Raw genomic sequence first — 27013 nt, 5'->3', positions numbered from 1 at the left:
TGCACGTGGTAAGAAACTCCAGTAGGATCTCTCCCAACGGTGAACAATGACCCAAAAGGAGGAACATCGAAGGAGATTCAAGGTAAGCAAGCGTAATAGGCAAAAATAATAATAATAATTAAAAAAATGCTAATTTCACCTATAAACCGACGGAGTCCGAGCTGGCCATGGAAAGTCACCTTGGGCTAGCGAAAGCCTTGGCTTTAAAAAACCAGTCAACCGAGTTCCATCATCACACCCATACTCAGCTGTATCCAAAGTAGCCCGGCTTAGAGTGGGCCCACTGATTTCAATGGGTCTACTCTAAGCAGGCGTGTACCCTTGGGCAGAACCCACCGTTGCGAGGTTCCTCCGCTCGCCACCTGGGAGCCCCTCGCGGTGGCTGCTCTGGGCCGGGCAGGCCGCTTGGAGCGTGCGATCTGGCGGCGGGCTTTCTTCGGGGCGGCGTCGGCTGCCGCTGGCGGGCGAGGAGGAGGGAGGGACGGAGGGAGAGAGGCAGGCGGGGAGGGAGGGAGGAGGGGACAGGCGGAGGAGCCGGGGGCGCCAGAGGGGAGGAGCCGGGCAGCAGGGGAAGGGGGGGCATTGGAAGGAGAAGCCGGGAGAGGCAGAGAAGAGGGAGGCGGCGGCGGGGAACCAACCAGCCCCGCTCGAGTGGGGAGCGGCGGTGGCCGGGATGCTGCTGCTGCTGCTGCTGCTGCCGGCGCGGAGCTGCGCGCTCGCCGCCGTCCGAGCGCCGCTGCGGAGCCGCTGAGGCCGGCGCGGCGTCTGCAGCGGCCGGAGGATCGCCTGCGCTGAGCGGCATGAAGGCGAGCCCGGAGCAGGGCCAAAGCCAGGCGGCGGCGGCGGCGGCGGCGGCGAGGGAGCCCGACGCGCGCTGGCCCCGGGACGGCGCCAAGAGCGAGACGACGGAGGCGGAGCGGCTGCGCACCCGCGAGCGCCTGGAGGCCACCCTGGCCGGGCTGGCCGAGCTGGAGTTCCTGCGCCAGCGCCACGAGCTGCGCGTCCAGCGGCTGCTGGCGGCCGGGCCCGCCGCCGCCGCCGCCGCCCCCCTGGCCGGGAGCTGCTCCGAGGAGCCGCCGCCGGGCGACGGAGCCGCCGCCGCCCCGCGCAGCTTGGAGGAGAAGTTCCTGGAGGAGAACATCCTTCTCCTGCGGAGGCAGCTGGTGAGCCGCGGAGCGGAGCGCTGCCTGTGCGCACCGGGCGGGGAGGGTTTCGGTACGCTGCGGAAAGCCCGGCTGGATGAACCCCCCCTTTCAGTCTGGATGAACCCCCCCTTTCAGGCCCCGAACCCCCTCCCCTCCTGCCAAGAATCGAACCTTGGAACGTGTGACGAGAGCACCTCTGAGCGCGCGCAGAGCGCCCTTGCCAATGCCGCGCCGACTGTCCGCGCGCGCCTGGGATTTTGCCCTGCAGTTGGGAGATTGGCTTCCTCGACCTCCTTCCTGCACCCCCACCCCGGAAAGAGGCTGGGAATGGGAAGTGGGTTCTCTTTTAGCATCCATTGTGCCCGATTGATTCGGTTGCAGATTTGGAACAGGGGATCGGGTGAGGATGGCTCACATTTTGGGGAGCGGGGCGGGGGGCTGGCATTCGAGCTGTCTGTGCACGCAGCGGCTGGTCCAAGGGCAAGGTGGTGAAAGGCACATTGAAATGCTTCTGCTCCTACAAAATAAACGGTGGAGGCAGAGAGGGACCCCCCCCCATACCTCCCCATGCAAGACGGGAATGGCGCCCCCTTTCCCGTATTTACCAGTGGGCGCCACAAAGAGAGGCACTGGGCGCTCTGTCATTTGAAGTGGCATCCCTGTGTCGGGAAGGTTTCTTTCCCAGGATTCTGAAATATCATTGTTCAAGGACACCCAGCGTCCATTTGTCTGTCTCTTTTTTTCAAAGAGCAGTGTGGTTTTGTTTGAACACCGCAAAAGTATTCTCTTTTTAGAAATAATAATAATAATAATATAATAATAATAGGTCTGTGCAAGGCAGCTGGCCTCCTTCCTCTTTCAGCCTCCTGCACCTCTGTCCGCCCTGCGCTCATCTTCTTTTGGGCTGACAATAGCAGCCATAGCTGCTAGTATATAGTGATTAATTACTGCAGCTTCCAAATGAGGGTGGGTTTTTTTTTTTTTGCTACCCTGGAAGTGGCCGTAGGGAATAGCCTCTCCCCCCAACCCTGGAAATCCAATATTTTCCCAGATCTTACAAGCTGGTCTGATTCTTTCCACTGGAGAGTTGGGGAGGTCACTTTGACACACTGTGTGTGTGTGTGTAAAACGGGTGTGTGTGTGGGGGGGGAAGAGACCAGGGTGTGTGTGTGCCCATCTAGGCTACCAGTCGCCTGGATGGGCGTTGAGTTGAATATCAGACTGCCTGCTGTCGGAAAGCGGTTTGCCTCCTGTTTATGCTGTCCCTGTCGGCTGCAGTCAAGAGCAGGTATTGGATGGGTTGGGAATAAAACACCTTACTGAATTTCCCTCGGTGCTGCTGGGGCCTTTGTGGGACAAAACTGAGGAGCGTCGCCTGGCTTCTCATTTCTATCCTTGCTCCGTGGCAAAGAGTCAGATTAAATGTACTTGCATGAAGCCCAGGGGGGAAAGCTTTTACGGACATTGGTGCCCCCCTCCCAGGAATCAGTCCCGCTGGAAGGTGACCCTGGTGAGCTCCCTGTAAAGTCAGCAGAAGAATGCCTTCTGCAGCACTTTGAGGACACCGGCAGCAAAGCGGTGGAGTTGTGGGGAGACCCGAGAGCAAAAATCAAAATCAGGTGCTGTTTTGCTCAGCTGACATTCCTCCCCCACACTTCTCCCAGCTACATTCCAGCAGGGCTTGTTTTCCAAAGGGGTCCTTGCTTGCTGTGGTGATGACGCTCTTCCCCCGAGATCTCATTTCTTTTCAAATGGGCTTGTGCGATGACAGTCCCTGGAATACGCCCCCCGCTGGTCCAAGGGACTCCCTGGGCTTCCTTTCCATAGGGGTCTGTGCAGGAGAAGTTCCCAGGGGTGTATATATGTGATTTCAGCCAGCATAAAAAAAAGAAAGAAGAAGGATTGGCAGAGCTACGGACTTGCGCCGCTTTGCCAAGGTGGCCAGGCGGTTCGTGATTTTTGTGCCAAGGAGAGGCTGTCTGTCTGTGCCAGCGAAACTTGGTTTCTGCAGAGTCAGTGATGCAGAAACAGTAAAATAGATGGAAATGTTGCTGATGGTAGAAAAATGTGCTTGACTGATGTGTTTTATTTTGAACCCGATATTAAGTGGTGTGTGTGTGTGTGTGTGCAGAATTAGAACTTCTTGGAAAAGGGGAAATGCAGGAGGTGGCCGGAAGGATGATATGGGTAGGTGAGAGTGGAGGACATGACAGGAGGCCAGAAGAAGTGGCTGGGGGTCATCATGAATGGCAGTGGTTGCTGAAGAAACAAGAAGGGCCCAGAACCTGTGCCACAAAACTCTTTCTGTTCCCTAGGACCTTTGTGAGGTTTTATTCCCAGCCAAATGGACAGGTTTCCCTTCACTCACAGAATTTGGGCTGCAAACATTCCAACAGTTCTGCTCCTTGAGAAGTTGGAACGTCTGTGAATATTCCGTGCCATCGCACTAACTCAGCCCATCCAAACCGCAAATGCAAAATTGAGTGCAGATGTGGGTGTGTGCGGGGGGGGGGGGGCAGCCTCTGCTTTGGGTGTGTGAGCTGGGAATGGGGCAGAGCAGAAATAAGGAAAGCTTATTTGCATGTCTAGCAGCTGTAATTCCAAAAACGGCCACCTGTTTATTCAGTCAGGAAAGAGATCAAAGTAATTTATTACGGTGAGAGAGCACTGGCTCACCTAGAGTTCCTCCCAGCAAACGGGCAAATAAATGTTTGCAAAGGGGGGAAGAAAATTCCTTCCTTTCTTTGAGAGCAGACGTGTGGTGCAAGTTATTTTACATGTGGGCCAGCAGGCCTTTGGACTTTTTCTGCATGGCCCTGGACGTAATGTGCATGCGGAACTGCGTCACAGACGTCTGCTGCGGCCTGCGTGGTGCAGCTCAGGGTCTCCCTGGCCTGGGGTGACCAGGCCTTTGAAGGCGGCAATAGTCCCGGAGATCTCATTGGCACATGTTGGATCGAAAGCAGCTGTGGTTCTATCTCCCTGCATCCTCCATCTTTAAATACAATCTCTGATTCCTCCCTGGGAAGGAAAAAGAAATCAAAGCCGTGGGCGAGTTAAAGAGTAGGGTTCTCCTGTCAAGGGGAAGAAGAAATGGGTCTGGCGTTCTCTCCTCTGCAATGGAATCAGAGGGTTTAAGGTGGGGTCTCCTTCCTGGGGAGGTGGTGTATGGGTCTTCAGTGGGGCGGCTCCTGGAAGCAGACCTAGAGCTTTGTTTCCTGAGCTGCTGCCTCTCTCTTGCATGGTGATTCTGCTCCGGGGTTCAGTCAGAACCAGTCAGAATCTATTGTTATTGTTTCTTTCTCGCTCATGGTAGTTTTTCTAGGCGGACATGTTAGGCATTGCCAAGTCATGCTGTCTTTTACAGATTCAGGAATTTCCTGACAATTGAGCTTGTTTTAAGTATGACTGCTTTTTGGATGTTGGTGTGGATGTATTTTGGTAGGCCCAGTTTCTGAAGGTTTTCTGTATAGTTTTTTGATGTGATGCTAGTGAGTGATGTGACTATTGGAATAACTGTGATTTTTTGTTGTTGCCATAGTTCTTTGACTTCCGTGGCCAGTGGTGTTCATTTTCAGCAACATTTTTGTCATTCGGTATTGCTATGTCGATGAGGTATGTGTGTTTTTCTTTTCTGTCTATGATCATTATGTCTGGTCAGTTGCAAGTTCTGTCCCAGTATATTTTATGATCTGCATTTTCCAAGATAGTTTGGGGTGAGTATGTATAGAATGGTGTAGGTTGTTTGATAAGATTAAATTTGATGGCCAGTTGTTGGTGAATTATTTTTGCAGCTGTATTGTGTCTGTCCATATAGTCTATTCCTGCCAAAACTTTACATCCTCCTGTTACATGGGTGATTGTTTCTTGAAATTGATGGCATTTCCTGCATAGGTCTGTTGTTACATTGTTATCTTTTATGATGTATTTTTGGTAGTTCTTGCTATAACTTTATCCTGCATAGCTATTATTATTATTATTATTATTATTATTATTATTATTATTATTAATCTAAATAAATTCATAGACACGTTCATACAAAAACTTTGAAGAAAAAGTAGCCATTGCAGCCCGATCCAGAATCTACTCTGAATCCATTCGATTTCTGCTGAAAATCGCCCCTTCCTGCCATGCTGCTCTTTGCAAACAGCACCTTCAGGGGCAAATAGCCCAGGAGCTCGGCTTGGGCAGGAAATGATGCTGGCCTTTGATTGAGAGCACATTCTAGATCAGGTCCCTCCAGCTGCTTTTCCCCTCTTCAAAATAAAAGTGGCCAGTTTTATCCACATTATATGTAAAAAAGTGTTGGGGTCACACGCATGGGAAGCTGTCTTATATTGAGTCAGATACGTCGTCTATCGAACCCAGTATTGTTGACACTGGCTGGCAGCAATGCTTCTCCAGGGATTCAGGCAGGAATTGAAGAGGGGGTTGGACTCGATGGCCTTAGAGGCGCTTTCCTACTCTACGATTCTTTGATTCTGGGTCACTTGATCTGACTAGTTTGACAATCCTGCAGTAATCACTGACCATTACAGGAGTGGTGCTGCAGAGCAGCAGAGATCGTGCATTGTAGTCTAAGAGGATGTTTCAAACTACTTATGTCCTATAGTTAGTGTGACCGTATGAAAAGGAGGACAGGGCTCCTGTATCTTTAACAGTTGTATTGAAAAGGGAATTTCAGCAGGTGTCATTTGTATATATGGGGAACCTGGTGAAATTCCCTCTTCATCACAACAGTTAAAGCTACAGGTGCCCTGTCCTCTTTTGTATCTGGTCACTCTAGTATAGATCCTGCAGCTTTAACTGTTTTGATGTAGAGAGAATTTCACCAGGTTCTCCATATATACAAATGACACCTGCTGAAATTCCCCTTTCTATGCAACTGCTGAAGATACAGGAGCCCTGTCCTCCTTTTCATAGCAGACAAACCCAGGCACTTGAACCTGCAGAAATTTACAGCAACGGCCTCCGATGTTGCCTTGAAGTTTATTTATTTATTTATTTATTACACTTATATACCGCTCCCATAGCCAGGGCTCTCTGGGCGGTTTACAGAAATTCTAAAATTGAGATAAAAACAAGTATACAAAATTTAAAACTCTAAAACACAGAACATACACACATAAAGCATTAAAAACCGTTAAAAAAAACTAAACGTGTGGGTGATTAAGATGTGCCGCCATATGCCTGGGCAAAGAGGAAAGTCGTAACCTGGCGCCGGAAAGATAGCAGCGTTGGCGCCAGGCGAGCCTCGTCGGGGAGATCATTCCATAGTCTGGGGGCCACCACCGAAAAGGCCCTGTCCCTCGTTGCCACACTCCGAGCCTCTCTCAGAGTAGGCACCCAGAGGAGGACCTTAGATGTTGAACGTAGTGACCAGGTATATTCTCGTCGGGAGAGGCGTTCCGTCAGGTATTGTGGTCCCAAGCCGTGTAAGGCTTTATAGGTCAAAACCAGCACCTTGAAGTGTGCTTGCACTATTCACAGTGGCGTGCAAATGCCCCCGGAGTGCTAGTTGATTTGGGTTGTACGAAACTGCCCTCGAATGTCAGTCATCAACAAGTCAAGGTGTCGGCTTGTTTATGTCACTATAAATGAATGCATTTTCCATCCATCCCCTTTCGAAGGCGCAATGCGTTCGCGAAGGCAGCTCAGCGAAACATTTTAAGATACAAAGGAAAACGTCTGTAAAAGCTTTGCACCACTGGGGTGGGTGTTGATGGATAGATATAATTATAGGATTCAGCAGGAAAACTGATTGCTCTGACCTAGGGTTAATGAGCTTATTTTAAACTCATTCTTTATAGCAGTTTGCATCAAGAATACCTTTGCAAAATTGCTTAAACACTCTAGTTATTTTGAGAAAGTAATGCATTTGTATAATTGAGGGTAGAGAAGGGAATTTCATTGCATTGATCCAACTCTTATAATCTTGCCAGCATAGTTGTACAGCTATAGGTCTGTGACGTGCAATTGGGGTGGTAACTAAATGCCTGCATTATAAAATGAGGTGAAATTTCTGTCCCCAAAAGCAAGGCATCCGATTCTGTGGAAGGACAGAAAAAGGGCAGAATATGGTATTGCATTCAAAACTCAGCTTCTTGATTTATTGTTTTCCAAAGTAAGTTTCTAAGTCTTATTTTTTTTAAAAAAAAAATCCTGTCTTTCCATTTTTTTAAAATAAAAGCATTCAATGCAGCTTGGAATAAACACTAACAACCTTAACTATTCCCCCCCCACTAAAAAATTACCAATATACTAAAATAAAGCCTACCTGTACAATTGCACAAAGCCCATCTGACCAAGATAAGCAAAAGCTCCCAGAATAAATACTATTGATGTTAATTAAAAACTTGGGGAAAAAAGGAGGCTAAATGTAGACATGATAGGTGTACAAAATTATGCATGGTGTAGAGAATGTGGATAGGGTGACATTTTTCTTCCTCTCTCAAAATACTAGAACCCGACCTGTCCCATGAAGCTGATTAGTGAGAGATTCAGGACAGATAAAAAAAGTACTTCTTCACACAGTGTATGGAACTCACTACCACAAGATGTGGTGATGGCCACCAATATAGATGGCTTTAAAAAGGGGGTTGGATAAATTCCTGGAGGCAAACGCTATCAACGGCTACTATCCCTGATGGTTGGGTGCTATCTCCAGTACCTGAGGCATTAAGCCTATAGGCACCAGTTGCTGGGGAACATGGGTGGGAGGGTGCTGTTGCACCATGTCCTGCGTGTAGGTTCCTGGTTGACAGCACTTCTTCACATGGCACATAGTTAAACTATGGAATTCATGACCACAATTTATTTATTTATTTATTACATTTTTATACTGCCCAATAGCCGAAGCTCTCTGGGCGGTTCACAAAAACTAAAACCACGAGGAACATAATAAAACAACCAGCAATCTAAAAACCCAAATACAAAATACAATATAAAAAGCACAACCAGGATAAAACCACACAGCAGAAATTGATATAGGATTAAAATGCAGAATTAAAACAGCAAAATGTAAATTTGTTAAGTTAGGTGTTAAAATACTGAGAAAATAAAAAGGTCTTCAGCTGGCGACGAAAAGAATACAGTGTAGGCGCCAGATGTAGTGATGGCCACCAATTTGGATGGCTTTCAAGCCGGGTTAGATAAATTCCTGGAATAGAAGGCTATCTGTGGCTACTAATCCTGATAGCTGTGTGCTGTGTCCAGCAGTAGAGGCAGTGAGCCTATGAACACCAGTATCTGGGGAACATGGGTGGGAAGGTGCTGTTGCATTCGTGTCCTGCTTGTCGGTTCCTGGTCCACAGTTTGGCCAATGTGTGAACAGAATGGTGGACTAGATGGACCTTTGGTCTGATCCAGCACGGTTCTTCTTATGTTTTTGGGAGAACAGGAGAGATTCATCCTGGTGCCTACGTGATAGTAAGGAAGGCATCAGGTTATCCTTTCTCAGGAAGAAATTCCCAAGCCAGGGTACCACCACAGAGAAGACCTTCTGTGCGTTACACCCCTACCTTGCATCTGATGGGAGGGGTTTCTGGAAAAGCACCTTAGGGTGCAGTCTTATGCATTTTTAGACAGAAAAACCTCTACTCCTCTCAACATTCCCTGGATGTGGCATGCTGGGACTTGTATTTATTTATTTATTTATTTATTTATTTATTTTGCCTAAACATGCATGGGATTGCACACTTAGAAGATTAGCTTAATTGCTTGGTGGGTTCATGTGGCGGATATGCTTGAAAATCGGAAGGTTTGTTTGAAGAGTGGGCCACTTTGCATGTCACAATGGCAAATTGTGTATTAATAACCTAAGAACAAATTATGAGTGAATTTGGGGTTGTTTAACCCACAAACAACCCAAAGTTCAGACGTCACACTAACAACTTACGAATGGCCGTTCGTAGGTTGCTTGGCAGCCTGGAAGTGGATTGCGCACTCTGCGTGTCCCTAGCTGAAGCTCCCTGGGCGGTTCACAAAAACTAAAACAATTCAAAGTACAAAACAAACAGTATAAAAACATGATATAAAATACACATTAAAACGGATTGAAACATACCATACATGATTAAAACATCTTTAAAACATCCTGAAAACATTCTAAAATTCCACTGGATAGGCCTGCCGGAATAGATCAGTCTTTATTGCTTTTTTAAATTCTAAAAGATTGTCAAGTTGACGAATCCCCTCCGGCAGGCCATTCCACAGTCTGGGAGCAGCAGAAGAAAAGGTCCTCTGGGTAACAGCTGTTAATCTAGTTTTTGCTAGCTGAAGTGGATTCTTCCCAGAGGACCTGAGTGTGCGGGGCGGATTGTACGGAAGAAGGTAGCCTGGACCCAAACCATGTAGGGCCTTAAAGGTAATAACCAACACTTTGTACTTTGCCCGGAAACTAATCGGCAGCCAGTGAAGAGATTTTAAAACTGGTGTAATTTGGTCACCCCTTGGTGTACCAGTGACCAGCCTGGCTGCCATATTTTGGACTAATCCGGACTAGGCACAAAGGTAGCCCCATGTAGAGCGCGTTGCATAAGTCGAGCCTCGAAGTTACCAGTTACTACCGTCTTTAGGTCTTCCAACGCTAGGAAGGGGCGCAGCTGGCATATCAGCCTAGGAGGAGGGCCTTCTCTGCTGTGGCACCCCGGCTGTGGAACGAGCTCCCCAGAGAGGTTCGCTTGGCGCCTACATTGTTTTCCTTTCGTCGCCAGCTGAAGACCTTTTTATTTTCTCAGTATTTTAACACCTAATTTAACTTAAATTTAAACTCTGCTGTTTTAATTTCATATTTTAATCTTATATCAATTTTTGCTGTGTGGTTTTATCCTGGTCGTGCTTTTTATATTGTATTTTGTATTTGTGTTTTTAAATTGTTGGTTGTTTTATTATGCTCTTCGTGGTTTTAATTTTTGTGAACCGCCCAGAGAGCTTCGGCTATTGGGCGGTATAGAAATGAAATAAATAAATAAATAAATAAATAGGCACTCCTGGCTGTCATTTGGAGCGACGGATCCAGAAGCTGCGAACACAGTCTTTCAGGGGAGTGTAAGAGGAGAAGGATTATGTACGCCGCTTTGGGTTCCTTAAGAGGAAAAAAGGCAGGATATAAATGAAATGATGATGATGATGATGATAATGATGATGGCAGGGAATGCTCCCTTCAGGCGGCAACCTGCCATGGGCCGGATCTGGCACCGGGTTCAAAAGGGAAACACTTTGCCTCTGCAGGGCGGGAATCGAGAAAGCTGGCTGGCTACTAGACAGAATGTTTGGCCCAGCCAAAATGTGTGGAACCCTTTTATTGCGACACATTTGTTCTTCCTGGCCCGTCGCGTCTCAGCGTTGTTTTCTTCTTTTGTCGCTGTAGAACTGCTTGCGGAGACGGGATGCCGGCTTGTTAAACCAGTTGCAAGAACTGGACAAGCAGATCAGCGACCTGAGGCTGGATGTTGAGAAAACGGCAGATGAGCACCTGGAGACGGACAGCCGCCCCAGCTCAGGTAGGTGTTCCGGGTGGCCACGCCGGGGCTGTCAGGAGACACGCGTGAATTCTTGGAAGCGTGCCGGTAGAGGTGCTTTTGCAGCCCTGGAATGTACTCGTGCTCCACACCCCGAATCTTGCAGCCCAGAGGCATCGTGCATGGATTCCTTCCGTCCTGCCTGTCCACAGAGAGGGCTGTGAGTTAGGGTGACCCTATGAAAAGGAGGACAGGGCTCCTGTATCTTTAACAGTTGCATAGAAAAGGGAATTTCAGCAGGTGTCATTTGTAGGCACGCAGCACCTGGTGAAATCCCCTCTTCATCACAACAGTTAAAGCTGCAGGAGCTATACTAGAGTGACCAGATTTAAAAGAGGGCAGGGCACCTGCAGCTTTAACTGTTGTGATGAAGAGGAATTTCCCCCAGGTTCTCCATATATACAAATGACACCTGCTGAAGTTCCATTTTCTATGCAACTGCTAAAGATACAGGAGCCTTGTCCTCCTTTTCATAGGGTCACCCTATGTAAGTGGTCGTGTCATTTGATATCAGGATGGCAAAGATTGCACTAGGCATCTGTTAAGAACAAACTGCAAGTGATAAAGGAAAACTTCCAAGGAAAAGTTGCAACGATTAAGGGTCCGAGGCTATCAAGCACGAGTTGCTGTAGCTGCTGACATCTACTTTAGTCTTGAGTGAAGGTCTGTTCTCATATTTATTTATTTATTTATTTACATTTATATACTGCCCCACAGCCAAAGCTCTCTGGGCAGTTTATATTGCTTTCTTATAGAAGGCCCGTATTTATGGAAGCCTCGCTCTGCCTGCACTGGCCTTCCTTTTAAAACTGCCTGCAGTGCTGCATTTTGGGCCTCTTTCTGTCTTGTTTTCCTGGCGAGGAAAGAGCCACGGATGCATACACACTGCATCAAAGAAGCATCTAGCTTTTCCTTACCAAAGGGAAACGGGAATTGCTTTTGCCTTAGTCACTGTGGTTAAAGCTGTGGTTTAAGGTGTCTTCTGAACACAGCCTGGCTATCTGGCTTAACCACGATGGTTAAAGCCGAGGTTTAAGATGTCTTTTGAACGGGGCCTCTGAGTGTCTGCTGAATATTCACACCAAATGTTTGTTATCTGTCCTTGACACAGGATGCTGTGTGATATGACAGTTGATATTTAACTGTAATTTAATAATTAAACACACAATGGTCCAGCTTACTTGAAAGTTGGCATGCACTGGTACTTAGTATTTGTCAGTAGGAGGCTGATGAGATCTTGTATTTTGATGCCTGCCAAAAATAAAAATACAAAAATAATCAGAAGATGCCAACAAGTTTAAAGCTCTAGAGCAGCTTTCCTCAACCTGGGGCGCTCCAGATGTGTTGGACTACAACTCCCAGAATGCCCCAGCCAGCTGGCTGGGGCATTCTGGGAGGTGCAGTCCAACACATCTGGAGCGCCCCAGGTTGAGGAAGGCTGTTCTAGAATTTGCAAAATTTGGGGCAAAATGCTGCATTCAAAATTTAATCATATAAAAGAAAGATAAAATTGCATTGAATCCCTGGATGCTAAAAGTATGACACTTTGGTAACTCTGAAACATTTGCCAGTATCCACTTGTGCTCTGCTGCTAACCCTGGTTATAAATCTATCAAGCTGCAATACAGGGGCTTTATTTTCACTTCCAAGGAATCGAATCACATTAACTTATAGTGAACTCGGGGTGTTGAGTCGTGATGGGTTGTAGCGAAAACAGGGTTACTGAGAAAGAGTTGGAAGGGTGCCAGCGTGTTTGGGAGGGACCTCAGGGGTTGGAGAAGTAGAAAAACTCATTAGGGTAGTGGCTAAAGCCAGGGTGGTGTAGTGGCTAAAGTGTTGGCCTGGGAGTCGGGAGAGCCGGGTTCTAGTCCCCACTTGGTCATGGAAACCCACTGGGTGACTTTGGGCCAGTCACAGGCTCTCAGCTCAGCCTACCTCACAGGGTTGTTGTTGTGAGGATAAAAATGGAGGAGGAGGAGGATTATGTATGCCGCCTTGGGTTCCTTGAAGGAAAAAAGGAGGGATATAAATGCAATAATAATAATAATAATGGGGAAAAACACCCTGAGGCAGCAACACCTCCCTCTCCCAAAACAGCCCATTGAGAACTGAGCCAGGGGCAGAGGTGGCGTCACGGGTAGGCGTGGTTGGGCCACCTGCGGTAGGGTCCTCACTCCAGGCAGGGGCCCACTGACAGGAGCCCCCTGGAGTTGCATGGCAACCGGCTTCTTCACCTGCCTCTCGCTCTGGCCCAGACAGTGGTGATGGGGAGGAGGAGGAGGAGGAGACGCCCCGGCTTATTGGCTTACAGGTTCTCTGCTTGTAGTAGCAATGATGAGAAGGAGGAGGAGGAAGTGTTCCAGGAAGTGTTCAATTCGATAACCGGACAATGGGTTCACTTAGCTCTGTTATATTTATATTGGGGATCAGATATCAATCTGTTAAACAAGGAATTAGTAAGCCATCTACTCCTAGCGGCCAGGTGGTTGATAGCGAAACATTGGAAGGATGGCAAAGGGTTTCATATTGATCGTTGGTATCAAAGGGTTTGGCGGATGGCCCTCTTAGAAAAGCTGATACAAAAAATGAGGGAAGTACGAGGACAACAGAGTGAAGATAAATTTGAGGGGCTATGGAAGAGATTTATTGACTATGTGGATAAAGAAGATGGGGGAACACCCCCATCAGCATATATAGAGCTATGGAAAGCATAGGTGGACGGGTAAAGAGATTTAGCAATTTAGGGTGCCCTAAATTAAATCGAATTAAATTGAATTTATTGATTGATTGATTGATTGATTGATTGCACTTATATACCGCTCCCATAGCCAGGGCTTTCTGGGCAGTTTACAGAAATTCTAAAATTAAGATAAAAACAAGGATACAAAATCTAAAATTCTAAAACACAGAACATACACACATAAAGCATTAAAAACCGTTAAAAAAACCTAAACGTGTGGGTGATTAAGATGTGCCGCCATATGCCTGGGCAAAGAGGAAAGTCTTAACCTGGCGCTGGAAAGATAGCAGCGTTGGCGCCAGGCGAGCCTCGTCAGGGAGATCATTTCATAGTCTGGGGGCCACCACCGAAAAGGCCCTGTCCCTTGTTGCCACACTCCAAGCCTCTCTCGGAGTAGACACTCGGAGGAGGACCTTAGATGTTGAACATAGGTACCAGGTATATTCACGTCGGGAGAGGTGTGTAAATCAAATCAAACTAATTAATGTTAAACACTCTTAAACCCAAGCAGGAATAAGTATAAATATGTGTATTGACTCCGAATGTACATATGTGATGTATTACCGTACTTGACCTATGTAACCAGAACTGTAATAATAATAATAATAATAATAGGAGGAGGAGCTAGAGGAGCTGGTAAAAATGGCGGTGAGAAGGTAGGCTCACTGAGGGAGGAGTCCCATGGAGGGGGCCTTGCCCAAAGTTCCTGAGGGACCTGGACCTGGCACTGCCTGATGGGCACGGAACACTGACTGACTGTTGGGGTTGAGGAATGGGGTAGCAGCAGGGAGGGGGGACGCAATGGAGTGTCCTGGGAGGGGGCATGGCTGGAAAACGGGACAGGAGCACGCCGTGTGGCAACCTTTCGGCGCGAGCCCCGCTTGTAGCACGTAGATACCTTTCCGTCTTTATACTGCCAGCCGGGCGTGGCGTTAATGGGTCCTCTTGTTTCTCCTAGGGTTTTACGAGCTGAGCGACGGGGCTTCTGGGTCACTCTCCAACTCGTCCAACTCTGTCTTCAGCGAGTGCTTATCCACTTGCCCCTCCAGTAGTTGCTTCTGCAGCCCTCTGGACGCCTCCTTGAATAGCTCCGACGGACGGCCCAAGTCTGCAGGTACAGCAGGGGCATAGAAGGCCCTGGAACCGCTTCTGGGGCGACTTAGGCTGTTAGCTGTGGTGTAATGGGAGTCAGGGCTTGTGAGGACACCGCAGCAACACTTCTTTGTTAGCAGGGACTCTGCCACACACACCCCTCAGAAATTCCACGTTCCTTCTGAGCTTACTTGCAACCCTCCCAGTAGCTGGCAGGAAATTTGATTTTTTTTCAATAACCAATATATTGTTCTTGATGTAAGGCAAAGACAAAACGGGAGAGAAGTCTCAGGATGCTGTGGCAAAGATGCCCAACGTTTTTCCAGCCTCTGGCTTTTTTATTAGGCCTTCTTCAAGGGCTTGTAGTAATGTAGGGTGACCCTACGGAAAGGAGGACGGGGCTCCTGTATCTTTAACAGCTGTGCTGAAAAGGAAATGTCAGCAGGTGTCACTTGTATGCGTGCAGCACCTGGTGAAATCGCCTCTTCATCACAACAGTTAAAGCTGCAGGAGCCCTGCCTCGCGTGACCAGGTACAAAAGAGGGCAGGGTTCCTGCAGCTTTAACTGTTGTGATGAAGAGGGACTTTCATCAGGTGCTGCAGGCACACAAATGATACCTGCTGAAATTCCCTTTTCTATACAACTGTTAAAAGAAGCAGGAGCCTTGTCCTACTTTTCATACAGTCACCCTATATCATAATGTCTGCAGAAATTATTAACAACAGATTTGTTAAACTTTTCTACAGCAGACTTAGACTTCGCTCCCTTTTTGTGTTCCTCGTGAGTGCTCACCTGCCTTGCACCCTTTGTCTTGAACGAGCAATTGAAGAAGAGTTTTGCTCCTGAACCATCCATATTTATTAAAAGTCATATTCCTCTTAGAAGAGGTTTAGAAAGGCTCGTGGCGAGGGCCCTCTGTGATTTTCCACGCACGGCTTTTTCAAAATCTTGCAAGACGTGTTACTGGGGATTACAGCAGTGTATTAAGTTTGTCCAGAATTACCTTGGCAACAGATCACATCAAGTAGAGCAGCGTTCTGCAACCTGGTGCCCTCCAGATGAGTTGGGCGACAATTCCCAGCATCCCCTAGCTGGCTGGGGGATGCTGGGAGTTGTAGTTCAACACATCTGGAGGGCACCAGGTGGGGCAAATTAAAAAACGTGTGCTCTGGCTGGACTCTTTATTTTCCAACCAGGAATGTGGAAAAAGCAGAGGTACCTTTTTTGTGACACCTGTTGTTTATTCGTTCAGTCGCTTCCGACTCTTCGTGACTTCATGGACCAGCCCACACCAAAGCTTTCTGTCGGCCGTTGCCACCCCTAGCTCCCCCAAGGTCAAGTCTGTCACCTCCAGAATATCATCCATCCATCTTGCCCTTGGTCGGCCCCTCTTCCTTTTGCCTTCCACTTTCCCTAGCATCAGCCCCTTCTCCAGGGTATCCTGTCTTCTCATTATGTGGCCAAAGTACTTCAGTTTTGCCTTTAGTATCCTTCCCTCAAGTGAGCAGTCTGGCTTTATTTCCTGGAGTATGGACTGGTTTGATCTTCTTGCAGTCCAAGGCACTCTCAGAATTTTCCTCCAACACCACAGTTCAAAAGCATCTATCTTCCTTCGCTCAGCCTTCCTTATGGTCCAGCTCTCGCAGCCATAGGTTACTACGGGGAATACCATTGCTTTGACTATGCGGACCTTTGTTGTCAGTGTGGTGTCTCTGCTCTTAACTATTTTATCGAGATTTGTCATTGCTCTCCTCCCAAGAAGTAAACGTCTTCTGGTTTCCTGGCTGCAGTCAGCATCTGCAGTCATCTTTGCACCCAGAAATATACCGGGTCAGTCCATTGGTGCAACGAGGATGAACGAGCTGGAGTTGTTACATTTTCATCTGACAAGTTTTTTAAGGAAAGAGAGTTTTGGGGATTAATAATCACTCTGGCAGAGACATCCTGTGTTAGGTACCAAACAGAATCTGTGCTGCTTTGGTTAGCAGCAGTTCGGGCAATTAGACATTTAATGCTGGCTCTTGCTGATGTCACTCAGTTGTACACCCTTTTCCCCTACAATATGTGAGCAAGGTGGATGCCCTCTAGGTAGGTTCAAATCACCATCCTTTTAGTTAGGAGCCGGATACATCAGCCAGTTGAGCCAGAGAGACAAGGCGATAATTTGGTGCTGCCTGTAAGAAGCTAGCCATAAGAACATAAGGAGTGCCCTGCTGGATCAGACCCAGGGTCCATCTAGTCCACCACTCTGTTCACACAGTGCCCAACCAGCCATCGGCCAGGGATGGACAAGCAGGACATGGTGCAACAGCACCCTCCTGCCCATGTTCCCCAGCAACTGGTGCACACAGGCTTCCTGCCTCGAATACTGGAGATAGCACACAACCATCAGGGTTAGTAGCCATGGATAGCGTTCTCCTCCAGCAATTTATCCAACCCCCTTTTAAAGCCATCCAGATTGGTGGCCATCACTACATCTTGTGTTAGTGAGTTCCATAATTTCACTATGCGCTGTGTGAAGAAGTACTTCCTTTTATTTGTCCTGGATCAGCTTCATGGGATGACCCCGGGTCCTAGTATTTTGAGAGAGGGAGAAAAATGCCATGTGGACGTGGTGACTGTGGGTCATGTCCTGGTTGGTGTAATCCATACGGACTGGTAAGGGGACCAGTGATGGTAGCTGGATTTCATAATCTGGACACTGGGAATTTATACCGCTGAAACGGCACACCCCGTTTCCCCCCAAATTAGGTCTGTGTGGGTGTGTCGTAGGAAATTCTGTCTGACAAGCTGAAAGAATGAAATCAAACTTTGGCCAAAATAGACTAAATTTCCAAACTTACGGCTTGAAATTGGATGGAAACGTTCACGTTTTCAGTAAAAAGAAAAAAGTCAATGAAACCCAGAGTCCCTTAATTAGAAAAAAGAGTGGTGTTTGAAATCCCCTGTTGTTGGGAGGTTTTGATGTGGGAGGTGGATGGGGCCCTCGGATCCCTAATTTCAATTTTTTTGGATGTGGGGAAAGTTGGGCACCAGCCTCAAAATCCAAATTCTACGGGAACCTGGTACCCTTGACCATTTTCTGATTTGGATTTTGAATACAAAACTTAGTTTTGCTTTTCACAAAAATTAAACGCCCCTAGAGTCTTTACTATAGTCATAGACGTTATTATTTGTATTAAACATGGAACATTTCCTTACTCATTTCTCCTCCTCCTCCCTTCCACCCCCAATTCCAGATCTCATTGGCTGGCTGGAGTATAACAAAGGAAGCCAACATGAAGACCAGTCCGTGGGGATGGTCTCTCGCTCTCCATCCACACCCCACTCAAATTCCCTTGACGTCATCGCGGACGTGCATCCGAAATATCAGTGTGATCTGGTGTCCAAAAATGGGAATGATGTGTATCGTTATCCCAGCCCCTTACATGCCGTTGCTGTCCAGAGTCCCATGTTCCTTCTGCCGGTGACCTGTAACCCCGCAAGAGAAGAGGAAGAGCGAACTGATGACCATCTTGTTGATGTTTGTGTTGGTCCGGAGCTCGATTTGGCAAAAACGGGCGCTCCCTGCCTCCCGCAAAAATCCCATTCTGCAGCCTGCCCTGTGGCCAACAGAAAAATGGACGGCTACATCTTGAGCCTGGTGCAGAAAAAGACCCTTGCGGTGAGGACTAACAAACCGAGGACGAATCTGAACGCAGATCCCGCCAAAGGGATTTTGAGACACGGGAGCCTGTGCGTCCGGCAGATGGCTGGTGTTGCTCACAACAACGCTGCCAGTCTTAAGAATTTGAGTCCAGCCTTTCCACATTCCAGTGGAACCCCCGCCGGACTAGATAACGGGGCCTTCTCCCCCTTAAAACAGCTTTCGAGAGAAGCGGAGCACCTAGAGACCAAAAAGACGCTTCCGCCCACAGTCTTCCCACCAAATGCCAACCATGAACTTCAAAGCAAACATCCGCCAAGGAGCATCAAACCTCTAGAGGCGGCCCACTGTCCGGTGGCAAACAAGGGCGACGCCCCCAAGGAAAGCGTCCTGACCTTTGCGGCGTGTCCAAAAGAAAGCCCTTGCAGGCACACGACGCCCCTGAAGGACAACAAAGCTCTCCAGCTGCCCAAAAAGATACTGTTTAAAAGCAACGGGGTGGTGCAGACAGCCTGCTCGATTGCTCAGGAGACCAGGCCTCCTTTGGATTTCAAGAGTGAGGGGTCATCTTCTCAGAGCCTGGAGGAAGGGCTGTTGGTGAATGCCCAGTACATACCCGCTCAGCCGCAAACGGTCCGACTCCACAAAGGCACCAGGAGCATCAAAATTCTCAAGAGTTCATTGGCCAAACACAGGTCCCATCTGGTCCCGGTGCTGGAGAACGGGCCACAGGCCGGGCGGGAGAAAAGCAAACCCGCGGGCAAGAAGTGCCGTTTCCCCGACGACTTGGATACAAATAAGAAGCCGAAAAAGGCCACCTCGAGAGGGAAGAAAAGTGGCCACCTGCAGCCGGAGGCCAGCCTTCTGAGCCGGCCGCCGGGCGCACCGAAGTCCGTGGTGCGGCCCCACGGACACGGGCGAGAACCCGTGGTTGCGAAACCCAAGCACAAGAGGGCTGACTATCGCCGTTGGAAACTCTCGGCCGAGGTGTCTTACGAAGAAGCCCTCCGGAGGGCGAGGAGGAACCGGAGAGAAGCCCTTGGGGTGTATTCGCAGGCGCCCCCTCCCTACGTCAGCCCCTACGCCTACGTGGCCAGCGACTCGGAGTATTCAGCCGAGTGCGAGTCCCTTTTCCATTCCACGGTGGTGGACACCAGCGAGGACGAAAGGAGCAACTATACCACCAACTGCTTTGGGGACAGCGAGTCTAGCCTGAGCGGGGTGGAGTTTGTCGGCGAAAGCGCCACCACCAGCGACTCGGACGAGAGCGGGGGGCTCATTTGGTCCCAGTTTGTCCAAACGCTTCCGCTCCAGGCCGTGGCCGCCGCTTCGGAGCTCCACGAAAACGCAGCCAAAGCCTTTGTGAAGATCAAAGCCTCGCATAACCTGAAGAAGAAAATCCTCCGCTTTCGATCCGGCTCGCTCAAACTGATGACTACTGTCTAAATACACGCTGGGCGCACATAATAACAATGCTGATGTTGATGACGATACATATGCCCACTGGGGGGACGAGTGTGTGTGTGTGTGTGTATTTTGTATTTGTGTAAGGGTATGTAGGAACCAAGTTCTTGGTGGGTCTCGGTCACGTTCGTTCACGCAAGCAGTGTCAGCTCAGATGCGACTAGGGTTGTCGCCAACGTCTGACTGGGTCGGGGAGGCCAATGGACACCCCTTCCCCCCCCCCCAATCCCCCTGGATCCAGTTGGATGTGCTCGACGCAAGCACACCCAATCACCCTGGCTGCCAAAATCATGCACTTTTCCCCGCCACATTAATGGCGTCCGCCAGTAACTCAGCAGGGGGTAAGTGAGCGATTCCTGGAGCCTCTGGAAATGGCGGCCACCTTTAATGCAGTGTGTGTGTGGGGGGGGGGGAGTGCACGCTTTCGGCAGCCAGGGTGGGCGGCTGCTGAGCGTTTGCTGGGCCCAGCCGGGCCTCAGAAGAGGCTCGCGCGCCCCAGGGGCAGATGGGCGTGGCAAAGGGAGAGCATCTGCCAAGACAGGCACAGGCGGTTTCACCCACGCCCTCCCTTGAGAAAAGACCCTCCAGGTATTTGAACAGTGAAGCCCGGAGGGGAAAGGATAACCCTTTCCGCCTGTGCTGCACTCCTTCTGAAAATCGGCCCTACTGTTGGGTATGGGAGGGACGCTGCCACAGGCAGCAACGGCCGCTTTCCTTCAATGCCAAGTAGCACCAAGGTACACTTATCAGGAAGTTTTTCGGTATATTATTGGGGTGTTTTTATCAGGATCATGGTGCAAGGGGGAAGGCTTAAAAAACCTTGGTGCAGCACCTCAGGCCTGGGGACCCAATCCTAATCCCCCTGCCCCCCTCTTACTGATTGGTTGTTGGTTTCATGGCGTTCGTGCAGTTTTTTCCCCATTCTAAAATGCCCCTCTTAAGTCTGAGTTACTGGCACTGAAAGCGTTAAGCTAAACTGTGCTTTTTTTGGCCCCACCCCTTTTTGAATTTAGCCACGCCCACTTCTGGAGAAAGCTTCCCCGGAATTAAGTTCAGCCCACAGGGCGAAAGAGGGTTGAAAGAAATTGATGCAACGCTAAACAGGGTGCTCAACGTAACATGTAATTTTACGGGGATGGAGTGCGTCGTGCGCCTGGCACATCTGGTGTGCCCCAAGACATACCCTGTGGCAAACCTGTGCAACCTCCCCCCTCCCCAGGTAAACATTTCAAAATGTTTACTCTCTCTCTCTCAAGGATCTACCAGGAAAATCACACACACACCCACACCAGCTCTTTTCCAGTTTACAAATGTTTTTATGCTTGGTCACCTGAAGGCCATCTTCACTTGCCATAATGCACCGGGCGAGCGGCTATTTACAAGCCCGGTGTTGCATAGCAGAACGACCCGCCAAGCCTTGCTCTATGCAGAACCTTTTCTCGATCTCCGGTGCTGCTTTTACCTTTCCAGATGTGCACTAATATGCCAAAATGAAGCTCTCCTGCAAGCATACCGTGGGTGAGCCCTGTGCTAGCGGTCATGCGCACATCTCCCTCCTGAAATGAAACAAGGTGCTTCGTGTAAATACTTTCCCAGAATGCTGTTGTTGTTGTTGTTGTTGTTGTGGGTTTTTTTCTGTTTCTCGTTCTAAAAAGAAATGCACATATTTAAATCTGAAGGGACTGCTTAACTGATGTCACTTGAACCTCCAAACGTTTGACACTAGTGCCTTTTAAGTGGCAAAGCAAAGACCAGAGTGCTAGTTTTTAAGAGAGGAATAAGACCGCCTGTTTTTAACTGTGACAGCTTCAAGCGCGTAGAAACAAGACATCTGGAGCAAGTGTTGGTTACACTGCTCCTCTTTGGCCATATGTGCGTGTGTTAAAAGACATCTGAACCCTGTGTTGATCCTTACTTTGTTTTCTACAGATCCTTTGATTCATACAGAACAGCCTCCTTCTCTGCCTGCATTCACTGAGGCAGAAATGTGCTGGGTTCATACACGCAGGCGAAAAGAGCAGTGGGTGGTTGGAACAAGGGGCGAGTGATTTCAGCCCACTGGTTTGTGTTACGTTTACAAAGTTCAGTTCAGATTATTGCTCGATAGCCAACCAGGAGGCTGTCTGTACACGGGGAGAAGTCCCGCAGTGGCTGTAGATCTGTGCTGCGTCAGGTATACGACGCAGACGCAGCTTTGCAGCCACTGTGGGACTTTCCTGCAAAGCTGCACATTGAAAAAGAGACTTATCCCAACTTTTTCAATGGAAGCGATGTCAGTACAGTCTTCCTCCATCTGATGTCGCTCCGGGTCCAAACTAGGGGGAGTCCCTGGTGGAAGGCAACCGAAATTGGTTGCCTTCCACCAGGAAGAGGGCGGGGAGGGGGGCTCAAGTACCTGGGTGGTCGCCAGAACCCCCCGCCTCCCTCCTTGGTGTTGGGATTATCTGATCCCACCCCGAGAGACAAAGACTGCGTGGTTTTGGAGGGAGGCAGTGCCAACCCGGCTCCGTAAAGACAGCCCCCAGGCATTTGCATATACATCAGACTAAAACACAAGCCTGAAAGACACACAAGGTCAACATGCAAGAAAATCTGGCTAGATAACAATAATAGGAAAGCCAGCCATAATAACCATCAACAACAGATTTGTAGCTACAAGTTATTGGCCCCGTTCAGGAGACACCTTAAACCACGGCTTTGACCATGGTGGTTAAGCCAGAAAGCTGGGCAGTGTTCAGAAGACGCCTTAAACCATGGTTTTAACTATGGTGAAAAAGGCCTTATTCACCATAGTTTAAAGTGTCTTCTGAACAGGGCCCTGCTTTCTGGCTTAACCACCATGTTTAAAGCTGTTGTTTAAGGTGTCTTCTGAACGGGGCCAATGATTAAATTAGCTCAATAACCTATATTGTCATTTGTCAATATTAAAAAAACCAAACTCTTCCTATTCCCTAGAGCTGATGTAACAAATGTCACTGTGTGTTATCCCACAAAAGATCTCTCCCAGCACGAGATCATTTTCAGGATCTCGCAGGAAGCTGCCTTAGACCAAGAACAATCTATTTGTCCATCTAGCCCAGTGTGGTCTTTTCCAGTGGGCAGGGGGAGGAATCTGAGACCCTTCAGATGTTGGACTCCCAACTCCCATCAGCCCCAGGCATCATAGCCAAGGGAGAAGGGAGTTGTAGGACAGCACACATCTCCGGGACCACAAGTTTCCTCATCTCTGGTCTGTTCCCACTGGCCGTGCCTTGCTAGGGTCTCGATTAAACACTATTTTCCATCACTTGCTACCTGCTCACTTTTTACCTGGAGATGCTGGCGATGGAAGCAGAGAGCTTCACGCAGAGCTGGTGCTCTGGCACTGAGCGATGGCCACATGAAGCTGCCTTGGGCTTGAAGAGCCAGTACTGTGCACTCCGGCTAGCAGCCATTCTTTCTTAAGGCCTTTCTCAGCGCTGGTATCCAAGAACTGTGAGATACTGGAGATTGAAGCTGAGACCTTCTGCGCATGTTCTACCTCTGAGCAATCAATCGCTCACTATCCTTTAACAGTTACAGCAGCTTTCCCCAACCTGATGCCTTCCAGATGTGTTAGTTTCTCCTGGTGTAAAAGGCTATCAAGGGCTACTAGTCCTGACGGCTATGTGCTATCTCCAGTATCGGAGGCAGTAAGCCTTGATACACCAGTTGCTGGGGAACATGGATGGGAGGGTGCTGTTGCATTGTGGATTGCTTGTGGATTGCTGGTCAACAGCTAGTTGGCCACTGTGTGAACAGAGTGCTGTACTAGATGAACCTTTGGTCTGATCCAGCATGGCTCTTAGATTTTAACTTCTAGCATTCTCCAGAGCAATCCTAATAGCCTGTTAGTCTTGTTAATGCCCAGAGGCTCTGCGTAAACGTAACAACTGAGACAGAAGTCCAACTTGCTCTGCATTCGGTGTAAGAATCTCCACAATCAGCAGATCCTAGGTGGTCCATCAGTGGGTTGTGCTCTTTCATCCCTGCTTTAAAAACCTACTTAGCTGTGACTACAGAACGTGGCCTGTGGCAGAATCGGGTGGGTACTTCGGAATCCACAGAACATCTCCTCTAAATGTTTATTTTAAGAGCACATTCTAGCACTCAACGATCGAGAATTAAAACATGAAAAGGTGTGGACGCTTTGTGTCAGACGCTGAAGTAGCACTGAATCAAAATATTGCACAGATTTTGAAATCCAGCGAAATTCCTGAATTTTGAATTCAAAGTTCCCAATTGCAAGCTGATTGTCAGGTCGTTGAGGTTTTTGAACTTCAACGTCTTGTAATGGTCCATATCAACTTGCCAAATGTCATGCTGTTGAATCATTTTATCCATATTCCAGAACCTCCTAAATCTTCCATTGGAAAGGTTAACATGTCAAGGAAACGTGTTCATTATTTATTGTCACAATTTTGTACATAAGTGTATTTGTTTTGCCGTTGAAACTTACAAATTAGGGTAACTTGTTTTTGCAAGCAGGTTGGGGTTTGGAGAAGATGCTTTAGCGCAGGAGGTTCTCCAGATGTTGTTGGGCTTTAATTGCCATCATTCCCAGGCAACATGGTCAGTGATGCTGGGTGTAGCAATCCTGCAACATCTGGATGGCCATGGGTTCCCGAACGCTGCTTTTGAGATGCTTCCCCTTGGTTTGTTTCAGCTTAAATCTGCTTTCAGTCTTAAAAGGGCTTTCAGCGTTGAGATTTCTATAGGTAGCACAAGTTGAAGGAACTTTGGATGTTCAGTCTGGAGAAAAGAAGACTGAGGGGGGACATGTTAACAGGATTCCACAGGGAAGATGGTCAATTTTCCATGGGCACAGAAAATAGGACCTGAAATAACATGTGTAAGTTACAGCTACTGAGATTTTGATTAAATATAAGGAAAATCTTCCTGACAGTAAGATCTGCAGAACAGTTGACCTACGGAGGTTGTGTGTTCTCCATCTCTGGAGGTTTTTAAGAAGAGTCTGGACAGCCACCTCTCATGGATGATTTAATTGGTTTTCCTGCTCATTGCAGAGGGTTGGATTAGATGATGCTTGTGGTTCCTTCCAACTCCACAATTCTATGATTCTAAGCCTGTGCCCCTCTGCCTCTACATACAAAAGGCTCTGATGGGTCATAAGAATAAAATCACGGGATTTGCCATCAGTGGTGCAGAACCCAAACAAACAGCCCTGCCCCTTAAACCCAGGCGGAAGAAGCCTGCAAGTGTTGCCAACATGTCCCCTTCCCCCACTCCCAAAGTCTGCAACCCAAACGAAATGTTGGCAGGTTTGCACCATTTATTCCAGTTTTGCGCAATTTTGCTTGCAAAATGTGGGGTGGTTTGCGTACGCCGGTTTCTAGACTTCTGCCCATTCTGCTCCCATTCCTAGGCTAGATTTTTTAAAATGTCCCAGAAGTTAGAACAGGAGCCTTGGCTCTTTTTTCAAGTGAAGAGGAACAACTTTCGTAATGTTGTGAGGCAGAGCTTCCGACGAGGAAGTGCTTTAAAGGGCTTCAGTAGAGAGGCATAAAGCAGCAAAGCTAACACAAGGAATGCATTTGATCGATTTCCCATCATAAAAAGTCTTGGTGTTCTAGTGTAGGCCAGCTTTTCCCGGACCTGGCGCTCCCCAGATGTATTGGACTCTCAACTGCTATCATCCACAGCCATGGGCTGTGCTGGACGGGGAAGATGGGAGCCTAGTGCCAACATATATGGAGGGCACTGGGCTGGAGGAGGCTGGGCTCATTGAGAACTCCATTTCAGCAGGACCACATGCTCTAGACCACACATACGGTGCTTCATCTGGCCCTGCCTTCGCCTAGTGCTTATATCGCCAGGCCTTGTACTGGACTATCAATAACATAAAGCAGGCTTTCCCAACCTGGTGTCCTCCAGATGTTTTTGACCATAGCTCCCATAAGCCCCAGACAGCATGGGCAGTGGCTGGGGATTATAGGAGTTGTAGTCCAACACATTTGAGGACACCAAGTTGGCATAAATCCTAGAATATGTGTAGGGAGGTTAGGGCAAGTGGTGCAGAAAAGGGTTCTGCACTGTTTGGGTCAGACAGTTCCTTTGGTCTTCCAGTTGTCTTAGGTCAGGTCTACACTACTGCTTTATCGCGGTACTGAAGTGCACTGACAATTGTTGGGGCACATGACACATTCCATATACTGCTTTCACAGAGCATGTTCAGACAACTTACGAAGCCATGGTTAGGCTGCTAACCCTTTTGCAGCAAATAGTTTGTTAGTAAACCGTGGTTCGTGAGTAAACCATGGTTATGTAGTCACCATGGATAGGAATGGTTCACGTGACACACTAAGTGATATGGTTTAGCTCAAAATGCTCCACCACCACGGCCTTGTGTGCCGTCTGAACAGGCTCGGTGTCTTATTTCCTGCTTTTTATTCTACAGAATCCAAAATACTGCAACTAATGTTATTGTGTGTCCTATGAAGTATAAATGCTCAAGACGGATATAGCGCTACCACGATGGAATCATGATTTGACCCAAGGTGTAGATCTGGCCTTGGAAGAGCTGTGTAGGATTGAAACCAAGGCCTACCCACACCTTCACCCTGATTCCCACGTTGACCACCAGATTCCTCAGGGAAACCCACAGGTAGAACATGAGGGCAATGGCTGCCTTCCCCTGTTGCTCTCCAGCGACTGGAATTCAGAGCCATGCAGCCTCTGATCCTGAAGGTGCATATAGCCATCCTGACTAGTAGCCACTAGTAGCCTTACCTTCCATTCATTTGTCTAGTCTATCCAAGCCATCCTAGCTGAGTAGCAAATTCCATAGTTTAAAAATGTGCTGTGTGAAGAAGTTCCTTCCTTTCGTCTGTCCTAAATCTCCCACCGTTCAGCTTCATGGGATGACACCACTGGGTTCTAGTATTGTCAGAGGGATGAAAATATCCACCATCTCACCATGAGTAATTTTACCAGACTCCATTATCTCTCCCCCTTCTTACCTTTTTCTCTACTAGGAAGGGAAAGGAACCTCTCGTGCAAGCACTGAGTCATCACTGACTCTTGGAGGGACGTCAGCTTTTGCTGACGTTTTCTTGGCAGGCCTTAAAGCGGGGTGGTTTGCCGTTGCCTTCCCCGGCCATGATTACCTTTCCCCCAGCTAGCTGGGTACTCATTTTACCGACCTCGGGAGGATGGAAGGCTGAGTCGACCTGAGCCGGCTGCCTGAGAACCAGCTTCCGTTGGGATCGAACTCAGGCCGTGGGGAGAGTTTCAGCTGCAGAAACTGCTGCTTTACCGCTCTGCGCCACACAACTAACCTCACTCCAAATGTAACCTTTCCTCATGGTGGAGTTTGCTCCAACCCCTCAATCATTTTGGTTGTCGTCTCTTGCAATATCCAGTTCT

The 27013-nt window shown here is 48.4% G+C and overlaps 1 protein-coding gene across 1 annotated transcript; it reads left to right on the top strand.

Moving 5' to 3' along the window:
• The first annotated feature begins 800 nt into the window (after positions 1 to 800).
• DACT1 (dishevelled binding antagonist of beta catenin 1) lies at positions 801 to 19907 on the top strand. Its single transcript, XM_063118501.1, has 4 exons — positions 801 to 1163; positions 10516 to 10648; positions 14365 to 14520; positions 17739 to 19907. Exons 1-4 carry the CDS (start codon positions 801 to 803, stop codon positions 19589 to 19591), a joined length of 2505 nt encoding a protein of 834 aa, XP_062974571.1. The 3' UTR covers positions 19592 to 19907.
• The last annotated feature ends 7106 nt before the right edge of the window (positions 19908 to 27013 follow it).

This window comes from Elgaria multicarinata, chromosome 2 (assembly GCF_023053635.1).
Source record: "Elgaria multicarinata webbii isolate HBS135686 ecotype San Diego chromosome 2, rElgMul1.1.pri, whole genome shotgun sequence".
Classification (NCBI taxonomy): Eukaryota; Metazoa; Chordata; class Lepidosauria; order Squamata; family Anguidae; genus Elgaria; species Elgaria multicarinata.
Note: the sequence above shows the minus strand (reverse complement) of the source record. Positions and strands in the feature narration are given on the sequence as shown.